Source organism: Talpa occidentalis, unplaced genomic scaffold, assembly GCF_014898055.3.
Source record: "Talpa occidentalis isolate TD23 unplaced genomic scaffold, MPIMG_talOcc4v2.1 talOcc4.16, whole genome shotgun sequence".
Lineage (NCBI taxonomy): Eukaryota > Metazoa > Chordata > Mammalia > Eulipotyphla > Talpidae > Talpa > Talpa occidentalis.
The window spans coordinates 73482231-73503331 of record NW_023601653.1 but is presented as its reverse complement, the minus strand read 5'-3'; the positions used below and the strand labels follow the sequence as shown (position 1 = coordinate 73503331).

Here is a 21101-nt window from a genome sequence, read left to right as displayed (position 1 = left end):
CGAAGTACATAATGATGGCGATTCAGGACTTTGAAAAAGTGAAGGCCAGAGCCACACAAAAACGGGCACACAACCCAGCACTGGTCACAGGGCCAAAAAGTAACAAATATCCATCTATCAAGAAATAGACAACTTGTAGGGCACCCACACTGTGGAATATTATTCAGCAATCAAAAGGAAATACCAATACATGCTACAACATGGATGAGCCTTAATAACGTATGCTGAGTGAAAGAGGCCAGAGGCAGGGGACCACAGCTTGAATGTCCTGTTTATATGAAATGACCAGAACAGGCAAAGCTGTAGAATCAGAAAGTGTATGGCTGTTTGTCTAGAGTCAGGGGGATGAGGGCAGTAAGGGGTGTGGGGTTTCTTTCTGTGCTAATAAAGATGTTTTAAAATTGCTTATGAAGGGCGTGGCGCAGCGGGTTGAGTGCCATGCTGTGAAGCTGTCCACAGCCTCGGCAGCAAGGGTTCAATTCCCGGTGGGCCAGGGAGAATCTCACATGGCATGGCAGACCTCTCCTGCCTCACCCGCTGCTACCCTCAGCAGTGTTTTCCATCAGTCTGCCAGTTCTGCTCCCTACTCTGTTTCTGGTGAATTCTCTCACCCTCCCATGCATCTGACTGTACCCCAGTTCTTGTATAAATAAATAAATCTTTAAAAAGTAAAATAAAATAAAATAGCTTATGAAAGGGGCCCAGATAGCTATACGGTAGGGCATCAGACTTAATGTGAGGGTCCAGATTCAAGTCCCTGCTCGGGTATACCTCTCTCACTTTTTGCATCTATTTCTGACTCCACCTTTCAAAAGAAAGTACATACTTTAAAAAAATTGCGATAGATGCACAACTTGGTGAATATATTAAAAACAATGGAATTGTACCTTCAGTGGGCAAATTGTATGGTATGTGAGGTATAGCTCAATAAAACTATTTTTGAAACAAAAAAGGAAAGCCAGAAAAGAGGGGTCTGGGTCCCAGCCCTGTCCTCAAGAAAGACCCCACCGCATCAAAGCCACATGGCATGATCCTCAGAAACACTGACTTGCCTCAATCTGCTTTTTGTATTCACCAAATCCTTTTCTTGGTCATCTGGGGGAGGGTACTGAATAACAGAAAAGTAACCCATATCCACAGGCTTTGGGAACTAAATGTGAGGCCTTGCAAATTCTTTTCTTGGTCATCCGGGGGAGGGTACTGAATAACAGTATTTTGGTAAGTACACTGGTATATTGACTGGTAAGTGAATAAAATGAATAAAATTGAGGTCTGTTAATTGGTGGGATTTGCTAATTAATGGGTTGTCATAAGTTTCTGGGTGCAGTTACCCTGTGAAGCCCAGCCCTGCTGTCAGCTACTCTGCTCAGTCTCTGTAGTCATTTCTACACACCTCGTAGAAGGCTCGAGGCTGTTGTGCTGACCTCTGGCCTCAGAGCAGCCAGCCACATGCTGGCGTAGGGAGATGTCAAAGAAGAGACCAGCATCAGCTTGATATTCTGTTCTTGCTCGCTCAGCCTCAGAGCAGGCTAAGTACTAGCTTTCTACCTTGAAAAGTGAGCAAGTTAAGCCCTCTCTGAGGCATTACCTGAAAAGGGGGACCTATCAATACGATCTGACAGCTCCCCACCGCTAGTAGATGCTCAATAAATGACATATGTCATAAGCCTGAGCATTTCCTGCTGAAACTGAAGGCAAAGGGCAGAGACAAGTGACAGGGTGGGGAAAAGGCCCAGCATGAGCTGGAATGACTGCAGCTGTGTGACTGCATTCTGGCTGCTCAAACTCCAGGGCCTTGTTTTCCTTGTCAAAAAATGAGGTTGGATCAGTGGTTCCCTGAAGATTCGGGAAGACTAAAATGAGGATTTCTTTTTTTTTAAAGATTTATTTATTTATTCATATAAGCACTGGGTACAGTCAGAAGCGCGGGAGGGCAAGAGAATTCACCAGAGCCAGAGCAGAGAGAACAGGCAGAGTGAGGAAGTACACTGCTGAGGGGAGCAGCGGGCGGCAGGAGAGGTCTGCGCGCCATGTGGGACCCTCACCAGGTGACCGGGGATCGAACTGGCGCTGCAGAGGCTGCGGGCAGCTTCGCAACCCAGCGCTCAGCCGCTGCGCCCCCGGGGAGGCCCCTAAAATGAGGATTTTGTAGGCTTCTTTTAATGTTAAAAAAGTCAGTGGAAATCAGTCATCTATCACCAAGACCATACGCATGTCTTAAAAAGTTAAACTTTTACTCACTATGTACCACTTGTTCACTATTTTTTGTGTTTACATATATATATATATATATATATATATATATATCTAATCTTGAGTGGGGAAAAAAACTAGGGGAATGAATGATTAATAAATGCAGAATGCTATGTAGTTAGAATCTTCTGAAACAACTGAGCAAGAAAAATAATCCCAACTGTGGTCCAGTTGAGAAGGCTGGCTCATTGGACCAGTGGTCCAGAAGGCACCTTCTTTTCAGAATACTGTCTGGCGGGGCGGGGCCTAACCACCTGATGATGTCACCTAGTGCAGGCCGCCAGCATAGTAATCCATCCTCTCTAGGGACTTTAAACAGAGGCAGTTTCACGGTGTGGATGACTTAACAGCACATCTAGCATAATACTGACTCCTTCAGTCCTGCCCACAGCAAATGGGGAGTTGGAAAGAAAATCACCAGGCTACAAAGGTCCATCGTGATAGAGACTGGCTGGCCAGTACCACCCAGCCAAGAAAAGTAACCCATATCCACAGGCTTGGGGAACTAAATGTGAGGCTGTAACAAGTTGCAAAATATTGAACTTAAATTTTGAAGTGTCACCCCTGAAACACCATGCTACTGTGGAGTCTTTGCATAAACATGTAGTGAAGGTAGTTTTTTGTGTGCTTCACAGTTTCTCCATCAAAGGAAAATCATCTGTCAAAACTATATTAATATAAGGTATTGGATGATTATGACAACTTTTATTCCCATGTATAACTGTTTGCTCTAAAACTTTTCTAGAGCATTTTCCTAGTGCATATTCCTGGAACTCTAGTTTCATAGAGAGTTAATAGATAGTTCGTGGCAAAAACGCATTTCAGGAGGTGAAAAAGTATGACATGTGCTAAGTTAAACCAAGTCAGATCGCTGGGAAACTTCTTAGAGCTTCTCATGTGCTGATGTGTCTCTCTAAGAAGTAGCTATAGTATACAGTTTTTAAATCTTACTTACACAATAGATTCTTATCTTCCTGGAATCTTTTATAGGACTTAATGGTGCAAGAAAAAATTTGGGGAAGCCTATTTTTAAGACTGTGGGTGGGTAAATAGGAAAGTCCTGTAATTTTTCTGAGCTTCTTTTTTTTTCACCTACAAGCTGAGGCCAATAATCCCATCATACAGGGTAAGGGGAGAGATAAAACACAGGGCCTGGGGCACGGTAGACCCACAGCAAATGTTACTTTTTCCAAAGGAAGAGAACTGACTGAGCCATTTTTATTATTTAGGTGAAAATTCTTAATAACAACCATGAAAGGAAAATCTTCTGTGGTCTCTGAAATAATCTGTAAAAACCATTTTTTTTAACCATCTCAAAGAACAAGAGCAGAGAGCCCCTTACCTCTGAGAGCCAGGGCACAGGCTTGTTCCACTTCAAGTAGCTGTTGTTAGCGTCCCCACCTTGCTCCAGGCTTTGGTCCTGGCCAAAGAGAGAAGCAAAGAGAGAAGAGTGAACTAGGAGGGAATTCAAGGGGACAGAACAGGATTCAGGGGTCCCTGAAATTCCTGTGAGGAAGCAGAGGGTGAGGAAACCCAGTCCCTGCCCCCAAGAAGCTTATTCACTGGCAGGACACGCCCTTTGGGTCATCTCACGCTATCCCCAGGAATACGCCTGCTTACTGTTTCATCAGTGTGGGCTCCTGAGCTGCCTTTACTTTCCTGAACTTTCCCATATGGGAAAAAAATTTTTTTTCTAATTAAAACAGCATCTCCTGAGAGCAGGGACCTTGACTCACTCTTCCTCTATTTCCCCCCAGGGCTCTGCCCAGATTTGTTACTCACTTGTACTAACAAGTGGGAGCCCCATGGGGACACCCCAGCCCTTCCCTACAGCGCAGGTCTATGAGATGAGTTAGGTTCCGGTCCAGCCTTGGAGATGCATGTCTGTTCTAGGCTCAGAGGCTCAACCTTTGGGTTCCAGATTGAACTGGACCCTAGTTTCCCTAATGCTTACCCTCCCTCTCTCACCCTGCCTCCCTCCGGACCACAGGCCCAAGAAACACGACAGGGAAAACACTCCATTACAGATCTGTACCTCAAGGCTTTCCCTGTCTACCTCATCATCTCTGACACTAGGGAGCAATCATCTAGAATTGTCACTCAAGTACGAGTCCAGTCCCCGTGGCAGCAAGAGGTGGAACATGCTGGTGCTGCCTCAAGCCCACAGCTACCATTAGAGGTGGAGGCAGGCGCCTGGAGACAAGGGCTTTGAGACAAAAACTTCAAGGAGGGCAGGATGGACATCTCTGCCCACCCTGCTAGGACATCCTGTGATGGCTGACTCCAATTCTGGGGACTCTTTCTCCTCTGCCTCTTAGCACAGAGAAGTGGGGGTTTCCCTTGGGGTCTAATCCCCTTGTAGGGGGATGGGATGGCCTTGCTCTCAATATACCTTAAGGCCCAGTCCCTGGGGGCGGTAGAACTGGATATTTGGATCAACTGCTGGAATGTTCCTGTTGGCCAGAGCCTTGGCCAGTTCTCTCCAGCTGCCATATCCTATGGAGGGAAGAAAGAGAGGAATGAGGTCAACACAATATGAAGATTCAAAAATCTATAAAATTGGGAGTAATAATAGCGGAAAGGACCTTCCCTCTGTTGCTTCTCACCCTTCTTCATATAGTAGGTATGAAATGTACGTGTGTTTGATGGGGTGGGGGAATGCTGGGAGATAGTTTTGACCTTGGCCAAGGTCAACAGGGCAGAGAGAGAGGATATGAGCTCATATCCAATTAGAATTTGCTGTCTTCCATAAATCAGAGGACCCAGGTCAGGTGGCAATGGAGCTTTGCCCTCCCACTGGTAACCCACTCCAGGTTGATTCTGCCCAGTTGCTCTCGAGGCTGATATCTCCCAAAGCTCCCTGAGGGTAAAGAGCTATGAAAGGTAGTAGAACTCAGCTTCCCAAGACAGTTCCCTTTCCTCCACACCCAGGGAGACAGCAGGGTTGTCTAAGCATTGAGGTGGAACTGCCCAGCATTATCATTGAGTCTCTGGAGGGAACCAGAGCCAGGGGAGGCAAGAAAGGGCGGGTCCAGGGCTTGTATCTGTCAAACAAATTGATAAACTGTTGGAGATCTAAGAAGTAATTCAGGGCCTTGCTGTGCCTGGATTGATCTGGAGGCTGTTTGACGGCTGTCTGCATGCTGAAGGCTTTGGGCTTGGCTGACTGATACATGTTCAGGAAGACTCAGAGTTGCTCCATGGGGAGTGGTGGAAGACAGGAACTTGGATGTAAGTATGCATTCACAACCAGAGAAAGTCAAGAGCTGTGTTGAGGGTGAGGGTAGGGGAGTCAGAGTTCACTGGTCAGCGCTGTCATTCATGGGGGGCAGAGCCTCCAACGCATCAAGGAGACCTTGTAAAGATGACTGTGAATCCGATACATTGGAATACATGAAAGCAATCCAGATTGGCCATCAATGGGTATTGTAGACCAGTAAGAGCCAGCAGGGCCTTTCAATATCAGCTAGTTCTCACTTCAGATGCACAGAATGGGCCCAGCTGGTCAAATGACTTATCTAGACTTGTTCAGGAAATTGCCACAAGGCTAAGACTAGAATCTAAGCATTCAGATGATTTCCACTGAAACCTCTAACTGCTCCTTTAGCTGTTCCCAGATACTATGGAGGGCCTTGCACAGGAGTTAGACTGGCAACACTGACCACTGGGGGCCAGTAGCTGGCTGAAAACAGAAGTGTTCCAGGAACTGGCATGCAAGAACCAAGAGCCACGGAAGGCCAACCAGACACACAGGAACACAAGCCACAAACACGGGCCCGCAGATGGCCGACGTCAGTATTTTGCAGGACTGAGTGAGTATTTATATAATTGACTTAGGAAAGAGGTTGCTTTTCTTATAGCTACATTTAAGTGGCTCTTTTAAAAAAAAAAAAAATTTATTTATTTATTCATACAAGAGCTGGGGTACAGGCCAGAGGTGCAGGGGGTGAGAGGATTCACCAGAATCAGAGTGGGGTCCAGGACAGGCAGACTGACTGAAATACACTGCTGAGGGGAGCAGCAGGTGGGACAGGAGGTGTCTGCTGTGCCATGTGGGAATCTCCCTGGCTGGCTGGGGATCAAACTCATGCTGCAGAGGCTGTGGATTGCTTGATAGTGCTGTGCTTAACCCCTTGCGCCACCAGGGAGGCCCTAAGTGGCTCTTTATGTTTACTAAGCATTGCACGGGCATGATCTCATTTAAGCCTTCAGGGATCCTTATGGGATAGGACAGGTCTGATTACCCCCATTTTGCAGATGGGGAAAGAGGAGCTGAGAGTTTACAGTCACAGAATTAGTTGTTTCAAAACCAGGATCAGGGGCTTCCCTGGTGGCACAGGGGTTAAGACGCAACCTATGAAGCAATCCGCAGCCTCTGCAGCACGGGTTCGATTCCCGGCTGGCCAGGGAGAAGCCCACATGGCGGGACCTCTCCTATCTCGCCTGCTGCTCCCCTCAGCAGTGTACTTCAGTCTGTCTGCCTGTTCTGTTCCCCACTCTGTCTCTGGTGAATCCTCTTACCCCCCACATCTCTGGCTGTACCCCAAATCTTGTATAAAAATAAATAAATCTTTAAAAAAAAATAAAAAAAACAGGATCAGACAGGGAGCCTCTTTGTCTCAAGCCAGTGTCTTCTCATTCCACCTACATTTTCTCCTGTGGGCACGTTTTTGGCACATACTCTGAGAAGGCCCAGGGGCAGAGGTCTCAGCTGAGGATTTGTGCCTTTGGGTTCCTGCACAGGTATTAAATCTGGCTTGTGTTATGTTTATAGGGACTTCTGAGGTTTATCCCTCTGCCATCAAGGTCTCTCCTGTTTCCATGGCTGGATGGCTGGTAATCACTAACAGGTCAGACAAGTTCAGTGCTGGGGGACCTTCTAAGGAAGCAGGATTCTGAGACCAGTGAAGTGGGGTAAGGGCATGGGAGAGAGAGAGGAATAAAAGGAAGCATGCTGTCAGACCTAAACCCGATGTTTCTGGATGAGCTCAGGAGCAAGCTGCTTGCTCATCTGTTAATCCCAATACAGACACATCTTGGCTCCCTTCCCAAGCCCAAGCACTGCTGGCTAGTGGATAGGGGACTCAGGTGCCCGGGTGACAAATGAGTCACAATGAGTGGTAGAGGGAGGGGCAGGCCTTGCTTCTGACTCCGAGTGATTAGGTCATCTCTCTTGACGTACGTTTTATGACTAAAGTCCATCTACTTCTAGAAATAATTGTAAGTAATTAATAAAGATGTTTTTTGCCCCATCCATGGGAGTTACACTACCTCCCAGATGCACCTTGATGCTCATAGACTGATTTCCATCAACACCCAAATTCTTTGACTCTTGGAAGTCACACCAAAAGTGAGACAACTTACCCCAAGGTCACAGAACTGTCATTGCTGCGGGTCTTCAGCACACCTTGTCCTGGCATTTGCTGGAAAGTGATAACAACTCTCTTTGACCAAATTTTTGGACAGGCTTTCTACTGAGCCCTCTTTTTGACTAGACCTTGTCCTTGCATGCTATCTTTAGCTTGCCTAGCCCCAGTTTTCGGATGAATCCTGTTAAGTCTCTCTCTCTCTTTTTTTTAAGATTTCTTTATTTATTTATACACGCACTGGGTACAGTCAGAAGCGCGGGAGGGTGAGAGAATTCACCAGAGCCAGAGCGGGGAGCAGAGCAGGCAGAAGGACCGAAGTTCACTGCTGAGGGGAGCAGCGGGCGGCAGGAGAGGTCTGCGCGCCATGTGGGACCCTCCTCCGGTGGCCGGGAAGCAGCCAGGGATCGAACTGGCGCTGCAGAGGCTGCGAGCAGCTTCGCAACCCAGCGCTCAATCGCTGCGCCACCGGGGAGGCCCTCCTGTTAAGTCTCTTAAGCAAGAATTCCCACCTTGATGTTTAAGTCCTGGGCCTACTTAAGCCAGACTACTGTTAGGTCACTTCAGTAAGACTGTCCTTACCCTTGATGTTCTTGGTAATTTTCCATCCCCTGACCCCCGGCTCTGCTTGCTAGCTATAAATCCTTAGCTGCCTGCTTTATTCCCCATTGAGCTCAGCTGTACTGGTTTCTTTCCAATATTGCAATAGACAGAATACAATGTCTTTACTTCCTTCAACGAGTGAAAAGAAGGCAAGAAGTGGCTCTGTCAATGACCAAGGACAAACCCACTAGGTGAGGGATAGGATTTGGGGGGGAATCTGTAAATTAAACCTGCCCCAGGTCACAGCTGAGTCTGGATGGCTTTGAGATGCTTGGAAACAAAATCATCAACTACCCAACCTTTGGTAATTTAAGGAGCAGGAAATTCCCTTTGCAGACTTCACAATGTAGAAGAAAGACAAGCAAGGTTTTGGAGTCAGAAGGATCTAATGTGTATCTACGCTTAAACAGCTGCTGCTCAAACAGGTCATTTAACCTCTTTCTCCATCTGCGTGGTGGGGAGAAAAACACCTACCCCCTAGGACTGCTGTGAGGACTGAATCCAGCGGCCAGACCCTGCGTGGTGGCTCACTCGGTCAGCATTTGATGAGTAGTCCTTCCCCTAACAATTTCTGGAGGTTCCAAGTTGGGAGTCAGAATTTTGTAAAGTGCAAATGGCCAGTAACTCACTCTCTGTGTTTTCTCCACGCTTTACTAATCAAAGAAGTGCAGACTGTGGGCCAGCAGTGGCTAGGTGACAGCAAAGCAATAGCTAACACTTCCTCTGTGTCCCTGCCCATCACCATCATGCCTCTCAGCTAACAGTCACTGAGTGCCAGCTAGGCATCAGGCATTACACTGGGCATTCATTCCTCTTCTTCACATGCCTTGTCTCAGTACTAACCCTGCCAGTGGATACCCAGGCATTGCTTAGCCCCCTGGGGGGAATCTGGAGCTGAAGAATGTGCTGATACAACCAGTGACACTTACCATTGCCCTCTGCTAAGAAACTTCCTCCTGCTCCTGACCAGACCTCTCCTCCCAGAGTGCCAGCTGCCAGGGTTGTTTCTTCTGCAACAGGTGTCACATTTGTGCCAGGAGACAGACACCCTGATCTCAGGTGACAGATAAGGCATCACCAGGGGCCTCACATTCTGCCCTCCCAAATGGGCTATTAAATTCTCCATCAGCGGGAACTTTGCCAACATCCCTGCTCTGTGCCACGTGGACTCTGCAAAGTCCTGAAGATGATCATTTGAGCTCTTTGGTAAAATACATATCCTTCAATACTTTTTTTTTTTAATTAGAGTCATCCACACATTATCTCACTGCATCCTTACAAACCTCTTTGAGAGTAACTGTCAGCCATTTTACAGATGAAGAAACAAAAACAGAGAGGTGAAGCCATCAGTTCCAGGAACATAAGTAGTTAACATATTGCCTTGTATTGCTTTATTATTAATCACAATGTGGCAGATCTGGAATTTGCATTCATGTCTCCTGAACTTTAGACTGATTCTTTTGCCAATATGTGGTGTGGTCAACAGGAAATGTTCACCAGGAAGAAAGAAGTTCCTTGTTCCTCAGGCAGACTTGGGATAGCTTTGGAAGGTATAGCTGACAGGACTTGCTGATGGATTGGATATGGGGAGGAGAATCAAAAACGACTGGGAGATTTCTGACCTGGGAGTGAGAAGGTTGGAGTCAGCATTTATCAAGATGAGGAGTCGAGGAGAAGAGTCAACAGAAAAGACAGGACTGGGGTAATGCCTGAAAGAAAAGTGGATGCACTGGGGGTGGCGGCAGGAGTGGAGGTGGTGGCAGAGGTGCATCCAGCAGGCAGAGACAACGGAAATTTCTGAAGCTCCGTTTTCAATCTTGAGTGAGGAGTCTGCAGGAAAAGCTTAGCACTTTTCTCAAACTAAAACACACTTTGCAGGAGAGAAAGGAATGACCCTTCCACAGCAGCAGGAAGGCAAGGTTGAAGGAGGAGCTAAGAAGGCAGGACCCAAAGGATGGTGAATATAGACAATGTGCTAAGAAGCCCAGGGTCTGTACAGAGAAAAGATGATGAAACCCCAAGAAGCTGAACGGAAACAAAGCCCTTGTCCCTCTAGCGAACAAGAGGTTGTCCAGGGAACAGAGGGCCATAACACCCAGGGCACAATTCCACAACTGCCAAAACCCAGCACTGAGTTCTGTGATGAATAAGTGGGGACTGTGGCTCTGACCTTAGAGTGCACTCGACAGCCAGTCACACACTGGCAGAAGAAAGTTGCTCTGGCCAGAGGTCAGCAAGGCCTGATTGCCATGAGAAACCTAAGATGGCACAGAAAGTCAGAGATGAAACCAGGGACGATCACCTGGGAGGGAGCCTCCAGGGCAAACCCACAACTCCAAAGGCAGAGACAGGGCTGTGAGACTTAACCTCTCCTCCCCAGTCCACTACACCCCAGGGAACTTGATGCAAGAGAAATGATTATTGGGACCTCCCTGGTGGCACAAGGAGTTAAGATGCAACAAAGTATCCGCAGCCACTGCAGCACGGGTTCAATCCCTGGCCAGGGAGGTGACCCACAAGGTGCAGCAGACTTCTCCTGACTCACCCGCTGCTCCCCTCAGCAGTGTATTTCAGTCGATCTGCCTGTTCTGTTCCCTACTGTGTCTCTGGTGAATCCTCTCACCTCCCACACTTCTGGCCTGTACCCTGGTTCTTGTAAGCATAAAAAATCTTTTTTAAAAAAGGGAGAGAAATGATTATTAATGAAACCATGACCATTAACATTTATTTGGGGCATTTATGCAAATATATGTGTATGTGTATTAAGTGAAATACAGGTTATTTTACTTAATACGACAACTCTACAGGAAAACAAGACTAAAAATCTACTATGCTTAAAATCTACAACGGTTAAAATTGACTGAAAATCACAAAGGTAGTGAGTGACAGAAGCCAGTATTTGAACTCAGGACAAAAGCCTGTGTCCTTAATTCCATTAGCCTCTATTTCAACCCACAAGAATTCTTGTACACCTCTACCATCACCTTCATTATCACCCAGTGTCAGACATCATTTAGTCACTGGTTGATCCTCTCCCAACCCTCTCCCTAATTACCTCCCACTTCCCCACCCACACCTGCTACACACACACACACACACACATACACGCATGCATGCAAACATGTCTTTACTCTCTAATTTGGCTACTAACATCTTTCCAAATAAGTCAAAGAAGATCAAGAGGGAGAGTGAGGATCCAAATAGTTTCCCAAGGTGCTGGAAACCTGGGCTTTAAAGCATCTGAGCACAGGCCTGCTATGGTCCCTTCTCAACATGAAGGTAAACCACCAAGCTGTGTGTATGCGTGTGCGTGTGTGTGTGTGTGTGTGTGAGAGAGAGAGAGAGAGAGAGAGCAGGAGTTGGCCCTGAGGATTAGCAATGGTTTGCTCAGCTCCATCTCCCTCCTTCCCTCCCCCAACCCCACCCCCTCAGAGCACAGGTGTGGGAAGGGCAGGGAGCAGGAGAGAGATGGGTCCCCTCCCCAAGTCTTTCCAGTACCTCTTTGATGAACACACAGATAAGGGCTGCCCGGATGAGCCTCTTCCCCAGCACCTGCCAAGATGCTGCTGCTCAGTGCCGGACTCAGGAACAAGAACAGCCAGTGGTGGCCCCAGCAGCCTGCCAAGGAGCACCTGAGCTCTGTCATGGCCATGGCTGCAGCAGGCCGAGGCTTGCCAGCGAGGCGCAAGGGACTGTACCCACCGCCCTGATGGCTGCCACCTAATGGGGCCCAAATGAAGGCATCGGAGCTGTGCCAGGTGTGTGTTTGTGAATTTTGGGCCTGCTTTTTCAGCACGTCCTGCTCACCCAAACATCCAGACTCAAGCCTAAAACTTCAAGGGGTTAAGTGAGGAGAGGCGCTACTCTGGGGCAGTCTGTCTGCACCCAGCCCAGCTCAGTGGCTTCCACTCCCTAAGCTATGGATCTGCTCAGCACAGGACCCAGAAGGCTTGGCCAGGCCCTCTGGCACTTCCAGGACATTGTCATCATCACCATCGTTGTTACAAAAAACGAAGATCAACAAACAAAAGAGTCCCACAACACTTACAGTCCCATTTACCAGTCAGTGTTATGAAAGGACAAGGAAGGCTGCAGATGCTGCTTTGCCCAAAGGGCATTTTGACTGAAGACCCTGATGAAACAGGAAGTTTTGGGGAAATATAGAGTGTCACAGTGTCCAGGATTTCTAAAACAGGCCCAAGCCCCCTGCGGAGGGCTTGCAGTTCCTTTCATTTCAACTTGTGTGTGTGCCCCCATCCACACCTGTGCCCACGTGCAGGGCACCCACAAGACAGTTCTGTTTTATGCACACAGACAGGCACGCATCAGACAGCTGGGCCAACTGGGTGCTCCCCATGCCATGATGCTTAATGATTCTGCAGACTTGCTGGAAGCTCGGGCAAAATGCTCTGCCAACACGTTCTGGGATACAATTTATCCCAGCATTCAGGAGAAGCAACGCAGATGCCAGGAAAAGCCAGATTCCATAAGATGGCAAGGGACGAGTTTCAGTGGAGCTGTCACCAGGACTCACCTGAGGATCTGACATTGGCCAGGGAAGCTCAGAAGTGAGTCAAGCCATCGTGGGGCAACAGCCTAGCAGCTAGTCAAAGCCAGTCTCTTCCTTCCACTTCTCAGGTGGAAGGAGACAGTGGAACCCCAAGATCCCAGAGAGTGTCCTTCCCAAATGGTGGATTTGGCTCTGCCCTCTCCTTGAGGGAGAGGAGTGGCTTCCTGTTACAGTTCTTAGAGGAACCTCAGGTGTTTCTGTAACAGAAGATGTTAAAGAAAGAAAAAGGAGAAACCAGAAGGAAAAAACAAAATAAACAAATGAAGACTTGAGGGGAGAATGAAGATGAACAGAGTTTATGGAATGTAGCTTGGAAAAAAAGACGAGAGAGCGTCATCCATCTGGCCGGTGAGACAAGAGGGGAAAAGTGGCAAATATTTGATAATAACCATGTGGATTATGGAGAGACAAGCCTTGCGTAGCGACTACAGCAAAAGGACCTTAGGCGGGGAACGGCACTGTTTACAAAGCCCTCCTGCATACAGTAACCCCGGTAACAGATGAAAGCATGTGCATTTTACAGCCCCAAACCACAAAGGCTAACGTGCATTTGCCCAGCCAGTGTGCTACGCCTGTGCACTTGCTCATCTTCAAACAATCCCTTCAAGGATCAATATTGTTCCCATTTTACAGATGTGAAAATTGGGCAGTTGGGAGGGTGTGTATCTGCCCAAGACCTCATGCCTCTAGGTAACACAGCTGAGATTTTCAAACTAGACTCATTTTTAAAAAAAATTCTTAAGTAACTTACACAAACCCTTTTGTTTGTAGAATGAAAAAAAACAAATATGAGACCCAAGGGAAGCAGGAAGAGAGAGCGACCCTGAGTCCAAGAAAGTGTGCTAGGGCCACACAGGCATCAGGTTTGGGATCAGAAGCCGTGGAGCCAGTCTCTTGGCCCTCTCTCCACCTGAAACAATAATGGGACAATGACTTCTCTTAAAACAATTCTTTTCAGGCTTCTCGCTGAGTCCCTTCTCTTTTCTGCCTAGGCTTGAAAACAAATAAGATGCATTATCTGATCTGAAAGGTTGCCAGCTGCTAGCCTTGTGAGGTCTGATGAGGGTGGTTTGCCAAAGCCAAGCTGAGGTTGTTCTAACCTGTTTTGGGAAGGAGAGGTGATGAATAGGAGAGGGAAAGCATGCATGACAGCTACTGCTCTCTAAGAGGAGTTTGGGGGGTTCTGCTTTCCCCCTCCCCACAAAGTATCATTTAATGGAACCTCAAGGGTTAGGCCACACAAGAGACAGAGGTTTGCCCCTTCCCTAAGTCAAGCATCCTGCCACAATCTTGCTGACATTTTATATCTTGCATATTCTTGGTGGTGTTCTTATGTTTTTCCCAATCCCATGAGTCATGGTACACTGAAGGGGACACAGAGTCGCTGAAGGGGACACAGAGACCACATATACGTTGTGGATCTGATGTCACAGGCAAGTCAGGTGACAGGGTCAGGTGACAGCCTTAACATAGTGCTCTCCCCTGGCTGCTGGAGTTAAGTGGATTATGCGGAGCATGTCTGGGGAGGACACTATCTGAACCCAATCTAGAAAAGGATTGAAATTTTGATAGCACTGTGATGGTAGGAATGAGACCTTGCTCGTTATTCTATCCCCACTACAGAAATCAGTTGGAGTGAGCAGTTTTAACACATCCCAGTTTCTGAGAAGGGTTACCAGGGCCTGATTTTATGTTGCCATTGTGCGAATCAGGCATCAGATGCAAGTGGAGAGAATGAACAAGGAGGGTTTACGAGAGGGCTGGGGTGTTCATCATCATAAAACTTATGAGTGTGTTCAGAACTCAAGTCTAGGTTAGGGACTAAATGAACTGACAGACACCAGTTCTGCCACTCTGAGAAGTTACCAACCACCTGAAGACTGTCTCCATACCCAGTGGGCATTCAGATAGCACAGTTGTCAAAGTCACAACCCGGAGATTCCTCTAAGGAAGCTTTGTTTAGGGCATTCTATCTTTTCAATATTTAATACCTAGATTTATATGTGTGGTCAAATAAAATTAACATAAAATTTATCATCTTAACCACTTTCTTTTTTAAAAAGATTTATTTTATTTATTTATGCATGTAAGAGCTGGGGTATAGGCCAGAGGAACGGGAGTGGGGGTGGTGAGAGGATTCACCAGAGACAGAGTGGGGAGCAGAAGAGGCAGACTGACTAATTGTACACCTGATTGGGACCAGTGGGTGAAACAGGAGAAATCTGCTGTGCCAGCTCCCTGGCCAGGGATCGAACTTGTGCTACAGTGGCTGCCAACAGCTTCTAGTGCTGAGACTTAACCCCTTGCGCCATTAGAGAGGCCCATCTTAGCCACTTTCAAGTGCATAGCTCAGTAGTATTAAATGCATTCACATTATGGTACAAACAACAACCTGTCCAATCTCTAGAACTTTCCATCTTCCAACATTCAAACTCTAGACCATTAAACAGAACACTCCATTCTTCCCTCTCCAGTCCCCCAAAACCTCCATTTTACTTTCCATCTCTATGACCGTAACTATGCTAGATACCACACATAAACAGAAGCTATTTGGCTCTTTTTTTCTGGCTTATTTCACTTAGCATAACGTTTTCAAAGTTCCTCCAGCACATGTCAGAATGTCCTTCCTCATCAAGGTTGAACCAATTTCTATTATATGTGTGGACCACATTTAGTTCATTTGTTCATCTGTCAATAGATTGGGTTGTTGCCACCTTTTGACTATTGTGAATAATGCTTCTAAGCACATGGATAAGTTCAAAGCTCAAGTCCCTGCCTTCTTGTCTTTTGGTAGGGAGCATCCTCTTAAAACGGCCAAAACACTTTATGCATTCATCCAGAGATAAAAGGCAGGAAGGCCAGGGGGCCAGGCTGGCAGAGACACAGTAGCAAACCTCCCATTCAACTGAGAATGTGGGAAGTCTGGGCAGGCTGCAGTGGGCAGAAGTGGTGAATAGGACTAGGCTGGAGCAATCCCAGCCAACATGGGGAAGAGCAGAATTTCTGAGTGGGCCCAGGGCAGGCCCATGCCCAGGCATAGCGATGCCCTATTTCTTTAGCCTGTGTGAAAATTAGGGGTCTCAACAGAGCCCAGCTTCACAGAGACATTGAGGTACCTGGGTCCCTAGGAACTCCAGCTCAATCCACTCACTCACTGTTGGTTACCCAACCTCAATGAGACAGGTGCACAAACTTAAAGTAAACATGTAGAACCTTCTCAAGCAACCTGACATCACTGCAACATCAGCACAGGACAATGGGATCACCTCATTGAACACAACATGGACCATTTTGGATGTTTTAAATTCTGACGGTGAGTCCCACATGGTAAAGCTGCACACTGCTCAGATGTAGTATGACTGCATCAGTCAATGATAGACTGTGAACTAAAAACAAAGACTGGAAAAACGGGATCTTCTTTATTCCACTTAGCATCTGGGCTGGTCCCTCCTCCTTCCTTCCTTCCCTCCCTCTCTTCCTTCCTAACTTAGGCAGCCAGTCAATAATTCAGTTCCAAACTCCTCAGTGTGTCTGCCCAGAGTACAAATCTCCAAAAAAGAAAGTATGAATGGCCCCAGCTTGATGCCCTACGGGAAAGACTAGGGTGTACTGTAGAGAATGATGGTGAAATCCCAGAGCTCCATTAGAATAGGTGGGGGGAGGTGACAGGCTCATCATAGGGATGTTTTGAATCCTCCATGTGAAAATAGCTTAACTCTGAATAATTGTTGTCCCTAAAATTGGGACTCGTCAGAATCACTATATTTTTAAAGCAGGGGCATATTTAATGCAGATGGAGCTGAAAGTATTGAAGACACTCAGGCCTAGAGTTATTTCTACGATACTGGAGAGATTTTGCAGGCTATGTGGAAGATGGGAGATTTGATTATTTAGAACAGTCTTGAGAAAAGTAAGTTCCAGACTCGTGCAGATAAGCAAAGTTCAAAACACATTTTTGCAAAGATAAGGTAAAACAATCACGTGTCACTGTCTTTGAAAGTGATATATCATCATTTCATTTTAACTTTGGTTAAAAATATTGAAGAATTGTTTAAGTCCAAGAGAACTCAGAAATCATCATTTGAGCCCAATATTCTATATATTAGGAAACAGAAGACTTGAAGTTTGGGGTCACAGCAGTCACAACATGACAAAGCAAATTAGAAGCGGAACCAGAACCCAGGTCTCCCCTCTTCTGGTTCAGGACTCTTCAGATCCCATCACTAACCAGCTAATGTATGAAGCTGTTGCCAGGTTGTGAGTGTGATGACAGATGTCCAGCAAAGCCAGGAGCAGGAAGGCAGCATTCTGTGATTTAGAATCAGGGGCTGGAGAATAGTCCCTCCTGCAAAATGAACAGCCTGGCGAACAAGTTCACCTGCGCACCTGAGGGCCTGCTGGTGTGGGTCCCAACCAGTTCTAAGTCTAGAATCTATCTCTGTGCAAGGAAGGCTTGTGAGCTCTTTGAAGCAGAGGCTGTGTCACACTCAACTTTGACCCCCGTCAGCCACAATTTTCAATAGGAAAGATTTCAACAAATGATTACTGGATTTTACTGAAATACCTTTTACTGTTTATATTATAATTTGTTCCCTAACACCCTTATTAAAAAATATTTAACCTACATAGAAATAGCCACACATACTTTAAGTGCCACTTTGCCATGATATCTATTAACATTCTACACTTCTCTGGGTTAACAACCACCTTTTAAAACAAATGAACACATGTAAGGATACTTGAGAACATACTTGAACGAAAGTCAAGTTGGTAGATATTTTTGTTTGTTTTCTACCTTCACAAATAAGAATCTGCTTGGTGGACTTCAGTGTCATCATTAAAGTATCTACCTTAGCTCAGAAACTACTGGTCCCGGTACTACAAAATCATCTCTACCAGTCCCTTCTTACTTTCACAAACACAATGAAACATTGACTCGAGATGGCTGATAAACTATTACATATATGGTTTTTACATCCCATGCAGTCAATACACCAACTTATGTTTGTAAGGAAAAGTGCGATTAATAGAAAAATGAAAATCTGATTAAATCAACTGGTTATTTGATGCATCAGTGACCATATTTTCTGAACCCCAAATCAGGATATGTGGTCTTACCAAGGCAATAGAATATCTGAAACAGTTTGTCTTTCCTGGAAACCCAGGCCAAATAGTCAAAATGCTTATTTGATACTAAATGATCAGTTTCAACGATCTCTATGTCCTTAGGATCATTAAATTGCTAAACTGAATAAGGAAATGACTAGATAGGGCTGATCTATATAACCCTATCTAGCCCATTTAAAACTGGGTTAACAGGCAAATTGGTTAAAGATGCACAAATAACTGGAGAGGATAAAAGTTCATTCTAAGACTCTCTATTTCATGCCCTGCCCCCAACCACCAACAATTTCTCACACCCCTTTTTCTTCTCCCCTGAGCCAGCAGGCCCATCCAGGTCTAACAGGATGCTCTGAGAGAAGTGACAGCTGGCCCTAACCACAGAGAGAGTGGGACAGCACAGTCACTGCTAGGTCAAATATATTTCGAAATCCCCCACACAGAGGACATATGGAGCGGTGGGAAGCCAAGAACATGAAAGTGACTAGCCTGGCAAATAAAAAAAAAAAACCACTCAAAACTTTCACAGTAAACATCCCAAGGATTATCACAAGCTCTCCTGAAAGTGAGTGGGCAGCTCAATTCTGTCCACTTTTTGCTGAGGAATCTGTGCTCAGAAGTGTGGCCACTCAACTTGAATTTGCAGGCCAGATCTGACTTAAAGAACCTCAGTGAATCAATGAATCAGCAAGGCCTGGTGGGAACCAGAGGAACTAAATCAAGCATAGTTAAGGAAATGAGCTGATAAAACTGCTCAGAAATTGGACAGACTACACCCATAACTACACTCCAAAGGGAGAAAGTAAAACACAGAGTGCTTTGGAGAAGGAGCCAGAAAAGCTGAATAAAGCTGAAAAGAAGCTGAAAAAAAGCTTACAAGAAAGCTGAAAAGCAAGAGACGCTTACTACCACCTAGCCGCGTGCAGCTGACAGTTTAATATTTCAGCCTTTCAGATCTGTGACCTCTCATTTTACCTGTGTGATACCTAAATGGTATCTGGAACATTCTCCCACTTGGAGTACTTGAGAAGACAATGGAGGCTCAGAGAACTTAGATTCTTTTTTGGCTTCCTGAGCATAAACTTTGATATTTAATGACCTGTAATAGCAGTCAGTATCCTAGTAATACATAAAACTCTTGGGAATCTATTAGCTGTTGAGTATTCCCAGGTCTCAGGGGAATGTGCTTTCCATCTTCAAAGAGCTTGTTGTAGGCAACTGGTAGAGTAAGATGCAAATATTCCCTCCAGTGAGCTGAGGTCCTGAGCTTGGCTTCCCTGGAGTTTACCCCTGTACGAAACAGATACAGGTTTCGCACAAAGACTGTACAGTCTGTTATTTATTTGAATTGGCTTCTTGGATCAGTTTATTAGAGTCTTGATAGTTGCACTAAATTGAAGGAATTTTTTTTTAAAAAAAGAGAGAAAGAGACCCGAGAAATTAAAGAGGAAGCTGCAGTTAATGAGCAGGATTTACTGAGCACCTGTATGTATAGATTTGCCTGACTCTGGATAGGCATCAAATACAGTGTAAAGAACCAGTTTCAGGCAGCAGACTTCTGTTATCAAAAATAAATAAATAAAATAAAAATAAAAAGGAACCAGTTTCAGAGCCAGAAAGATCTGGAATTAAATCCAGACTCAATGCCTTCCCGACTCAGAATACTTTCTCTATGAACTTTGGTTAAGTTCCTTAACTTCTCAAAGTCTCTCTAGTCTCCTCTACTTACTCCCTACTCCCCACCTGTAGGGTAAAGAAAATATCAGGCTTTTCTGCCCTTCCGCCATCAGGATAGATGATGGATCCTTGTCCTGAATGCATGCCTGATGGCGGGCACCTGGAATAGGGTGTGGGCATAGGTAGATGGGATTCAGCTGAGTTAAGACTGTGCTTTTGGGGGGCGGAGCAACATGGCGGCGAGGAGACGCTGCGAGTAAGATCTCCCATTAAAAAAAGTGAATAGGGAGGAAAAGCGGCAGGTCCCAGTGAGAACTGGGACACGGAAGATAAACGGGTGACGCCAGCGAACTGCCCGAAGAAGAAAGTGGCCATAAAAGAGGACTAGAAGGGAGGGAAGCGCAGAACCCTGCTCCCCTCCCCCGCCCACAGAGGCGGCACTCTCCGACCGGCAGAGAGGAGGAAACAACAAACCAAAACGGCCCACAAGAACAAACGACGCAGCAAGCGGGACTGTGCGTGGAAAGGAACTATTGCAGCCACCACACCCCGTGAACGGGAGCTGAGGCGAACCCTGCAGGATCCGCCGCGGCGGTGAGCGAACGGCTCCGGGCGCCAATAGAGAAGAACAAAGACCCCGGGAGACGCGCACCCAGCCCGGGCTGCCGGTAAGCTGGCGCGGGAACGCGGCGCACTCGGCGCACTTGAAAAGCAAGTGCAGACCTGGATCGCGGCTGCCCAGGTCCCCGCGCCTGCGACCTAGGCTTGCGGGGAGACGCGCGGAGGTCCTCACTGAGGTGAAGGTCCCTCCCTGAGTGAGCAGGAACCAGGCGCCCGGGCACGGGAGCGGTGCAAAAGGCGCCATTCCCGCGCCACTGAACTGGGCTACAGCCCGCGTCCTGGAACTGAGGGCTTTGAACTGAGACCCGGGGCACGAAAATTCGGGGCGTGGTTTCTCCACGACGGTGGGGCACAAGGCAGACACAGCACCCCAAAGCTGTTGAGGTGTACCCTACCATTCCCGCTCTGTTCTCTGTCCCACGGGGTGGGGGGAGGCGAAAAACAGCCCCCCAAGGACAATAGGAGAGATCTCTGGCGCCACCTAGCGACCAGGAAAAAAAAAAGTCACTAACACCCTATAAAACAGGACATTTCTTAAGACTGCTTGAAAAGGGCAGAAGGTTTCTGGAGGACCCAGTGGCCAGCCGGGAAGTTATTCCACGCCAGGCCCCTTCCAACCAGCAGTCTGAGCCCACAGAGGGAGCAGGCACCCACGTCCGGGGCAGACCGGGTGCGCAGAAGAGTGTGCCTGAAACCGGAGGCGCAGGGACTGCATCCCGCTTCGCCATTTGAGAACAGGGACATTTCTTCAGTAAAAACTGCCTAAAACCAGCAGAAAGCTCCCCCAGAAGACAGAGATGGCTCCTGGAAGAGCCAGAGGGGAGCGGAGAAGTTCACCCAAGATGTCAGTCAGTCCGAGCAACACAGTGTCCCAACGCATACGACAAATT

At 46.9% G+C, this 21101-nt stretch overlaps 1 protein-coding gene across 1 annotated transcript in view; it reads right to left on the bottom strand.

Annotated features, from left to right (window-relative positions):
* B4GALNT3 (beta-1,4-N-acetyl-galactosaminyltransferase 3) overlaps positions 1-21101 on the bottom strand; it is a 91873-nt gene that overhangs the window by 22083 nt on the left and 48689 nt on the right. The window contains exons 2-3 of the mRNA XM_037514588.2: positions 4646-4749; positions 3596-3673 (exon numbers count right to left, since the gene is read on the bottom strand). Of these exons, the coding sequence (XP_037370485.1) occupies positions 3596-3673; positions 4646-4749 (182 nt within the window). The remainder of the gene's footprint in view (positions 1-3595; positions 3674-4645; positions 4750-21101) is intronic.